Source organism: Argopecten irradians, chromosome 8 (genome assembly GCF_041381155.1).
Source record: "Argopecten irradians isolate NY chromosome 8, Ai_NY, whole genome shotgun sequence".
NCBI classification, from domain to species: domain Eukaryota; kingdom Metazoa; phylum Mollusca; class Bivalvia; order Pectinida; family Pectinidae; genus Argopecten; species Argopecten irradians.
This window is the reverse complement of record NC_091141.1, coordinates 21,177,322-21,188,065: the sequence shown is the minus strand read 5'-3', so window position 1 is coordinate 21,188,065 and position 10,744 is coordinate 21,177,322. Positions and strand designations below refer to the sequence as shown.

Genomic DNA, 10,744 nt, shown 5'->3' with positions numbered 1-10,744 from the left:
TCATTTAACACTACTCCCTGTGTAGGTAGTATATCATGTATTTACGTCCTATTAACAGCCAGGGTCATTTAACACGACTCCCTGTGTATGTAGTATATCGTGTATTTATGTCCTATTAACAGCCAGGGTCATTTAACACGACTCCCTGTGTAGGTAGTATATCATGTATTTACGTCCTATTAACAGCCAGGGTCATTTAACACGACTCCCTGTGTATGTAGTATGTCCTATTAACAGCCAGGGTCATTTAACACTACTCCCTGTGTAGGTAGTATATCATGTATTTACGTCCTATTAACAGCCAGGGTCATTTAACACGACTCCCTGTGTAGGTAGTATATCGTGTAGTTATGTCCTATTAACAGCCAGGGTCATTTAACACGACTCCCTGTGTATGTAGTATATATATCCTACATGTATTTACGTCCTATTAAAAGCCAGGGTCATTTAACACGACTCCCTGTGTATGTAGTATATATATCATACATGTATTTACGTCCTATTAACAGCCAGGGTCATTTAACACGACTCCCTGTGTATGTAGTATATCCTACATGTATGACCCTGACTCTTGTTAAGTTTAACTCTTGCCCGTTCCATAGTGCTACATGTATGTCATTGAAGCATATCGTCAAAAACACAAATACATGTCTGTTTCTCATACACGTACGTTAAAAGTTGTGATTTTGCTTGAGGAATAAGAAAGCAAAGGTAATTCTAATCAACACTGATTTTCAATGTCTGGAAGCCAACATCTGACAGACAAACAGAAGGACACTAACACTGAATTCATTTCCGTTTTACAGACAGGGCACTAATGAAGACAAGTTCAGAGAGATGAACAAAACTTTTATTTTGTAATAACCCAAATGTTAGTTTTTCTTCATGTTGACACCAAACTAATTTAAAAAGATAAGTAACAAAACAGTAGAAAAGCAATGACCAGAATCAAGTTGAATGACCACAATCAAACTAACTGACCACAGTCATGCTAACTGACCACAGTCATGCTTACTGACCACAGTCAAGTCAACTGACCACGGTCAAGCTCACTGACCACAGTCATGTTTACTGACCATGGTCAAGCTCACTGACCACAGTCATTTTAACTGACCACAGTCAAGCTCACCGACCACAGTCATGTTAACTGACCACGGTCAAGCTCACTGACCATAGTCATGTCAACTGACCATGGTCAAGCTCACTGACCACAGTCTTGTTAACTGACCACGGTCAAGCTCACTGACCACAGTCAAACTCACTGACCACAATCCAGCTTACTGACCACAGTCAAGCTACAATGTAACTGACCATAGTCAACCTCACTGACCACAGTCAAACTCACTGACCACAATCAAGGTCACTGAACACAGTCTAGCTTACTGACCACAGTCAAGCTAATTGACCATGGTAATTTCAACCATCAAAGTTGAGCTCAATGACAAATACTTGACACAGATCTTTACACCAATAATGATGTTAGTCATCTAAAAGGTAAATAAGATAACATTCAAACATATCAGAATAGTCAATAAGTTTTTAAACAATACAAATTAAACACATTGAACATAGTAGTATTTACAAATCGATTACCATAACCCACTATACATATAACAAATCAATAAAATTGAAAATATTAAGAAAGAACATGGTTGTATTATGAATATTACAAAAAATGATAATGAGTCGAGAGTAAAACAAACTCAGGTACCATTGTCTGATAACAGATGCATCATTAACATCTACAGAGATACTTGTTGAGAAAAACAGTCCAGGAACATTTCAGGAATCCTCAGGAGCTAATGGGAGAACTTTCTCAGTAACATTTTATACATTGCTTTTACTGAGCAGGGAAATTGTCGATGTTCATTAACAAGTTCATGATAACGGTCAAAACAGTTGCCACGACAAAGTGGTACGTTACACACTGAACATTCGTAGTACGATTTCCTCGCATACCCTTGTTTTGTTTTGTTACGGCTAATTCTACAAAAGCCACAAGCTCGATTGAGGCCTTGCATGCGTATTAACTGGTGATCCACAGGATTCAATATATCTGGCCAATCAGACAGTCCCACAGCCACCTGGTGGCCTCCGTCACGCTCCAGGGAAGGGGGATAACTCATCTGATCTGAAACACACAAAACAAAGTTATTCTTAATAACCATATAAACAAATTTGATTGATAAACAAACATAACACTAAAATAAGAAGTGACAAACATATAATCAATATATAATCATTCTAAATAAAATCTTCTAAAATGCACAATTGTCCTAGTGGAAATAAGTCCTTAAGTGTTATAATTTTTCTTTATTTAATTTTTCTTGATGTATCCCTACATCAATATACCCTGTTGTGTATACTTTATATCAACATACCCTGTTGTGTATATTTTACATCAACATACCCTGTTGTGTATCCCTACATCAACATACCCTGTTGTGTATCCCTACATCAACATACCCTGTTGTGTATCCCTACATCAACATACCCTGTTGTGTAACCCTACATCAACATACCCTGTTGTGTATCCCTACATCAACATACCCTGTTGTGTATCCCTACATCAACATACCCTGTTGTGTATCCCTACATCAACATACCCTGTTGTGTATCCCTACATCAACATACCCTGTTGTGTATACTTTACATCAACATACCCTGTTGTGTATATTTTACATCAACATACCCTGTTGTGTATCCCTACATCAACATACCCTGTTGTGTATCCCTACATCAACATACCCTGTTGTGTATCCCTACATCAACATACCCTGTTGTGTATCCCTACATCAACATACCCTGTTGTGTATACTTTACATCAACATACCCTGTTGTGTATCCCTACATCAACATACCCTGTTGTGTATCCCTACATCAACATACCCTGTTGTGTATCCCTACATCAACATACCCTGTTGTGTATACTTTACATCAACATACCCTGTTGTGTATATTTTACATCAACATACCCTGTTGTGTATCCCTACATCAACATACCCTGTTGTGTATCCCTACATCAACATACCCTGTTGTGTATCCCTACATCAACATACCCTGTTGTGTATATTTTACATCAACATACCCTGTTGTGTATCCCTACATCAACATACCCTGTTGTGTATCCCTACATCAACATACCCTGTTGTGTATATTTTACATCAACATACCCTGTTGTGTATCCCTACATCAACATACCCTGTTGTGTATATTTACATCAACATACCCTGTTGTGTATACTTTACATTTACATAATACCTGTTGTGTATACTTTACATCAACATACCCTGTTGTGTATCCCTACATCAACATACCCTGTTATGTATCCCTACATCAACATACCCTGTTGTGTATCCCTACATTAACATACCCTGTTGTGTATCCCTACATCAACATACCCTGTTGTGTATCCCTACATCAACATACCCTGTTGTGTATCCCTACATCAACATACCCTGTTGTGTATCCCTACATCAACATACCCTGTTGTGTATCCCTACATCAACATACCCTGTTGTGTATCCCTACATCAACTTGAACATACCCTGCTGTGTAACCCTACATCAACATACCCTGTTATGTAACCCTACATCAATATACCCTGTTGTGTATCCCTACATCAACATACCCTGTTGTGTATCCCTACATCAACATACCCTGTTGTGTATACTTTATATCAACATACCCTGTTGTGTATATTTTACATCAACATACCCTGTTGTGTATCCCTACATCAACAAACCCTGTTGTGTATCCCTACATCAACATACCCTGTTGTGTATCCCTACATCAACATACCCTGTTGTGTATACTTTATATCAACATACCCTGTTGTGTATATTTTACATCAACATACCCTGTTGTGTATCCCTACATCAACATACCCTGTTGTGTATCCCTACATCAACATACCCTGTTGTGTATCCCTACATCAACATACCCTGTTGTGTATACTTTACATCAACATACCCTGTTGTGTATATTTTACATCAACATACCCTGTTGTGTATCCCTACATCAACATACCCTGTTGTGTATCCCTACATCAACATACCCTGTTGTGTATCCCCACATCAACATACCCTGTTGTGTATACTTTACATCAACATACCCTGTTGTGTATCCCTACATCAACATACCCTGTTGTGTAACCCTACATCAACATACCCTGTTGTGTATCCCTACATCAACATACCCTGTTGTGTATCCCTACATCAACATACCCTGTTGTGTATCCCTACATCAACATACCCTGTTGTGTATCCCTACAACATACTACATCAACATACCCTGTTGTGTATACTTTACATCAACATACCCTGTTGTGTATTCCTACATCAACATACCCTGCTGTGTAACCCTACATCAACATACCCTGTTGTGTAACCCTACATCAACATACCCTGTTGTGTATCCCTACATCAACATACCCTGTTGTGTATCCCTACATCAACATACCCTGTTGTGTATCCCTACATCAACATACCCTGTTGTGTATCCTTACATCAACATACCCTGTTGTGTATCCCTACATCAACATACCCTGTTGTGTATCCCTACATCAACATACCCTGTTGTGTATCCTTACATCAACATACCCTGTTGTGTATCCCTACATCAACATACCCTGCTGTGTAACCCTACATCAACATACCCTGTTGTGTATCCCTACATCAACATACCCTGTTGTGTATCCCTACATCAACATACCCTGTTGTGTATCCCTACATCAACATACCCTGTTGTGTATCCCTACATCAACATACCCTGTTGTGTATCCCTACATCAACATACCCTGTTGTGTATCCCTACATCAACATACCTTGTTGTGTATCCCTACATCAACATACCTTGTTGTGTATCCCTACATCAACATACTCTGTTGTGTATCCCTACATCAACATACCCTGTTATGTAACCCTACATCAACATACCCTGTTGTGTATCCCTACACATGGCCAATGGCCCTGCAGGTAGGGTGTTAGAATTGTACCTGCTGCCCCTATTGCATGATCGTAAAAGGCGGCTAAATTTAGGATCTTATCTTTTCTCTTCTTCCTAATAACTTTATCTTTCCTAATGCTTCCCTTGGCACCGCCTCACTTTTGGCCTTGAGTTGAGCGTTGCCCCTGTAAGGAAGGCTCTGGGTTCTGTCCCCTGACCGAGACACACCAGAGTCTATAAAAGTGGTAGTTTCTGCTCCTGCTTAGCGCTCAGCAAACAGGGAGTGGGACGACTGGTTCGCCCGTTGTCAGTATAATGTGACCGGTTGGGATGTGTTGCTTGGTGTCTTCAGCGGCATGCTTCAGTGATATAGCACTATAAAATGCAAACAGTTCCACTATACAAGAAGATACAACATGAATATACCGCAGTCTCCCAAAACATGCACCTCGCACAACATACATGAAACACAACGCATACATGGGAGGCCGTCCTTACATGACCATAACTGTTAATAGGACATTAATTAATCAAACAAACAAACAAACCCTACATCAACATACCCTGTTGTGTATCCCCACATCAACATACCCTGTTGTGTATCCCTACATCAACATACCCTGTTGTGTATCCCTACATCAACATACCCTGTTGTGTATCCTTACATCAACATACCCTGTTGTGTATCCCTACATCAACATACCCTGTTATGTAACCCTACATCAACATACCCTGTTATGTAACCCTACATCAATATACCCTGTTGTGTATCCCTACATTAACATACCCTGTTGTGTAACCCTACATCAATATACCCTGTTGTGTATCCCTACATTAACATACCCTGTTGTGTATCCTTACATCAACATACCCTGTTGTGTATCCCTACATTAACATACCCTGTTGTGTATCCTTACATCAACATACCCTGTTGTGTATCCTTACATCAACATACCCTATTGTGTATCCTTACATCAACATACCCTGTTGTGTATACTTTACATCAACATACCCTGTTGTGTATCCCTACATCAACATACCCTGTTGTGTATCCCTACATCAACATACCCTGTTGTGTATCCTTACATCAACATACCCTGTTGTGTATCCTTACATCAACATACCCTGTTGTGTAACCTTACATGTTGTGTAACATACCCTGTTGTGTATCCCTACATCAACATACCCTGTTGTGTATCCCTACATCAACATACCCTGTTTTGTATCCTTACATCAACATACCCTGTTTTGTATACTTTACATCAACATACCCTGTTGTGTATCCTTACATCAACATACCCTGTTGTGTATCCTTACATCAATATACCCTGTTGTGTATCCTTACATCAACATACCCTGTTGTGTATCCCTACATCAACATACCCTGTTGTGTATCCCTACATCAACATACCCTGTTGTGTATCCCTACATCAACATACCCTGTTGTGTATCCTTACATCAACATACCCTTTTGTGTATCCTTACATCAATATACCCTGTTGTGTATCCTTACATCAATATACCCTGTTGTGTAACCTTACATCAACATACCCTGTTGTGTATCCCTACATCAACATACCCTGTTGTGTATCCTTACATCAACATACCCTGTTGTGTATCCCTACATCAACATACCCTGTTGTGTATCCTTACATCAACATACCCTGTTGTGTATCCTTACATCAACATACCCTGTTGTGTATCCTTACATCAACATACCCTGTTGTGTATCCTTACATCAATATACCCTGTTGTGTATCCCTACATTAACATACCCTGTTGTGTATCCTTACATTAACATACCCTGTTGTGTATCCCTACATTAACATACCCTGTTGTGTATCCTTACATCAACATACCCTGTTGTGTATCCCTACATCAACATACCCTGTTGTGTATCCTTACATCAACATACCCTGTTGTGTATCCTTACATCAACATACCCTGTTGTGTATCCTTACATCAACATACCCTGTTGTGTATCCCTACATCAACATACCCTGTTGTGTATCCTTACATCAACATACCCTGTTGTGTATCCCTACATCAACATACCCTGTTGTGTATCCTTACATCAACATACCCTGTTGTGTATCCCTTACATCAACATACCCTGTTGTGTATCCCTACATCAACATACCCTGTTGTGTATCCTTACATCAACATACCCTGTTGTGTATCCTTACATCAACATACCCTGTTGTGTATCCTTACATCAACATACCCTGTTGTGTATCCTTACATCAACATACCCTGTTTTGTATACTTTACATCAACATACCCTGTTGTGTATCCCTACATCAACATACCCTGTTGTGTATCCCTACATCAACATACCCTGTTGTGTATCCTTACATCAACATACCCTGTTGTGTATCCCTACATCAACATACCCTGTTGTGTATCCTTACATCAACATACCCTGTTGTGTATCCTTACATCAACATACCCTGTTGTGTATCCCCACATCAACATACCCTGTTGTGTATCCTTACATCAACATACCCTGTTGTGTATCCTTACATCAACATACCCTGTTGTGTATCCCTACATCAACATACCCTGTTGTGTATCCTTACATCAACATACCCTGTTGTGTATCCTTACATCAACATACCCTGTTGTGTAACCCTACATCAACATACCCTGTTATGTAACCCTACATCAATATACCCTGTTGTGTATCCCCACATCAACATACCCTGTCGTGTATCCCTACATCAACATACCCTGTTGTGTATCCCTACATCAACATACCCTGTTGTGTATCCTTACATCAACATACCCTGTTTTGTATACTTTACATCAACATACCCTGTTTTGTATACTTTACATCAACATACCCTGTATTGTATACTTTACATCAACATACCCTGTTGTGTATATTTTACATCAACATACCCTGTTGTGTATCCCTACATCAACATACCCTGTTGTGTATACCTTACATCAACATACCCTGTTGTGTATCCTTACATCAACATACCCTGTTGTGTATCCTTACATCAACATACCCTGTTGTGTATCCCTACATCAACATACCCTGTTATGTATATTTTACATCAACATACCCTGTTGTGTATCCTTACATCAACATACCCTGTTTTGTATCCTTACATCAACATACCCTGTTGTGTATCCTTACATCAACATACCCTGTTGTGTATCCCCACATTAACATAATGTACATGATATTGTTTACATCATTACAATGTTAAAACTCACATGGTTTGACTTTGATGACCTTGCCTTGTGAACACAGAATGTTAATGAAGACCTTTAGAGGCCTGCGAACAACAACAAATCTCAAGGACACCCATTGTTATACCTGAATTTTATTCAGAAAGCAAATAATAGTACACAAAATTTAAAATCTTTGAAATTAACGAGACAAACAATTGTTAAAATGCAACTACTATAATGGTATAAAGTAATTACAATATTTACAAGTATATCAACAAGATTTGCCTCAGGTATCTATTCAAGCTGAATCCAAACTGTGATTAATAATCAGTAAATAGGCTGGAAAATTCAGTTTCATGTTAACATATATATAACAAGAGGCCCAGAGGGCCTGTATCGCTCACCTGTTTTTTTTTGGTTTTTTGTTATTATCACAAAGACTCTTACAATTAAAAAAATTAGTAAAATCGACTCCAAAATTTGTTTAATTTTGAAATACAACCATATAATGATGCTATAGATACAATACAAATATGCTATCCAATACAAAGGTTCAGAGAGGAAGTAATTTGTATGAAAATAGTAGCCTAGTTGACCTTTTTTGCCCCGCATCTAAGGCCTCAGGGAGTCAGCCCTATACTTTGCCATACCGTTTAATTTTAAATCCCTATCCTATAAGGATGTTACTATTGCATTATGAGTGCTCTTCCATGCTGAGTTGCAAATAAGAAGTCGTTCATATGATAACAGCAAAAATTGCTCCCTTTCGACCCCGCCCCTCAGCCACCGGGGGATCAGTCCCATCATTTGTACAATTTTGAATCCCCACCGTATAAGGATGCTACCACTGCATTATGAGTGCTCTCCCATGCTTAGTTGCAGAGAAAAAGTTGTTTATATGGAAATAGCCAAATTGACCCCTTTTGACCCCATCCCTCAGGCCCCTTGGGGATCAGCCCCATCACATGCACAATTTTGGATCCCCACCTTATAAGGATGCTACCATTACATTATGAGCGTAATCCCATGTTTAGTTACAGAGAAGAAGTCGTTTATACAGAAATAGTCATATTGACCACTTTTGACCCCACCCCTCAGGCCCCCGGGGGGTCAGCCCTATCATTTGCACAATTTTGAATCCTCACCCTATAATGATGCTAACATTGCATTATGGGTGCTATATTTATATAGCACAAGCTTAGTTGCAGAGAAGAAGTCATTTATATGGAAATCGCCAAATTGACCCCTTATGACCTCGCCCCTCAGGCCCCTAAGGGGTCAGCCCCATCATTTGTACAATTTTGAATCCCCACCCAATAACTATGCTACCATTGCATTATGAATGCTTTCCCATGCTTAGTTTCAGAGAAGAAATCATTTATATGGAAAAGCCAAATTGACCCCTTTTGACCCCGCCCCTCAGGCCCCCAGGGGGTCAGCCCCATCATTTGTACAATTTTGAATCCCCACCCTATAAAGATGCTACAATTGCATTATGGATGCTATTCCATGCTTAGTTTCAGAGAAGAAGTCGTTTATATGGAAATAGCCAAATTGATCCCTTTTGACCCCGCCCCTCAGGCCCCCTGGGGGTCAGCCCCATCATTTGTACAATTTTGAATCCCTACTCTATAAGGATGCTACAATTGCATTATGGATGCTATTCCATGCTTAGTTTCAGAGAAAAAGTCGTTTAAATGGAAATAGCCAAATTGACCCCTTTTGACCCCGCCCCTCAGGCCCCCAGGGGGTCAGCCCCATCATTTGTACAATTTTGAATCATCACCCTATAAGGATGCTACCATTGCATTTTGGGTGCTATCCCATGCTTAGTTTCAGAGAAGAAGTCGTTTAAATGGAAATAGCCAAATTGACCCCTTTTGACTCTCCCCTCAGGCCCCTGGGGGGTCAGCCCGATCATTTGTACAATTTTCATTTAGTAGCCCATAAGGATGCTACCAGTCAAATTTTGTTGAAATCAGACCGTCGGTTATGGAGATTGTTGACGGATGGACGGACAGACGACGGACGACGGATGCCGGATGCCGGACGCCGGACGCCATGGTATGGCATAAGCTCACCTTGGTCCTTCGGACCAGGTGAGCTAAAAATGGAAAATGAAAAATAGGTTTCATAATTAATTAATGTTTGAGACATTAGAAGATAGAAATGTATGGACAACGGGAGAAGTAAGGGTTAAAGGAACCAGAATGAACATGATGAAGGATACAGATCAAGCTGAACTACACACTAAGACAAGACAAACAGTCTAAAAAGACTTTCCTTCGGCTAAAGAAACACCAAAAATTAAAACGTAACAAATCATGATACACAAAGATGAATAAGTACAAAATATATATGTATATATTTGCTAACATTCAATAATTATTCTATAATTCCACAAATAAATAAGCTATATTACACAACTATAAAGATACGGGACTAAGATCTCTCTAATTATCCTGTCAATAGTCTGTCTTGATGCTGTTACATGATGAGCTAATCATTCTGTCTATAGTCAGTCTTGTTCTTGTTACATGATGAGCCAATCATTCTGTCTATAGTCTGTCTTGATGCTGTTACATGATGAGCCAATCATTCTGTCTATAGTCTG

The 10,744-nt window shown here is 39.4% G+C and overlaps 1 protein-coding gene across 1 annotated transcript in view; it reads right to left on the bottom strand.

Moving 5' to 3' along the window:
- Positions 1-855: 855 nt before the first annotated feature.
- The window catches only part of LOC138329648 (protein sister of odd and bowel-like), a 108,772-nt gene continuing 98,883 nt past the window's right edge, over positions 856-10,744 (bottom strand). The window contains exon 5 of the mRNA XM_069276849.1: positions 856-2,131. Coding sequence (XP_069132950.1) covers positions 1,800-2,131 — 332 coding nt within the window. The 3' untranslated portion in view covers positions 856-1,799. The remainder of the gene's footprint in view (positions 2,132-10,744) is intronic.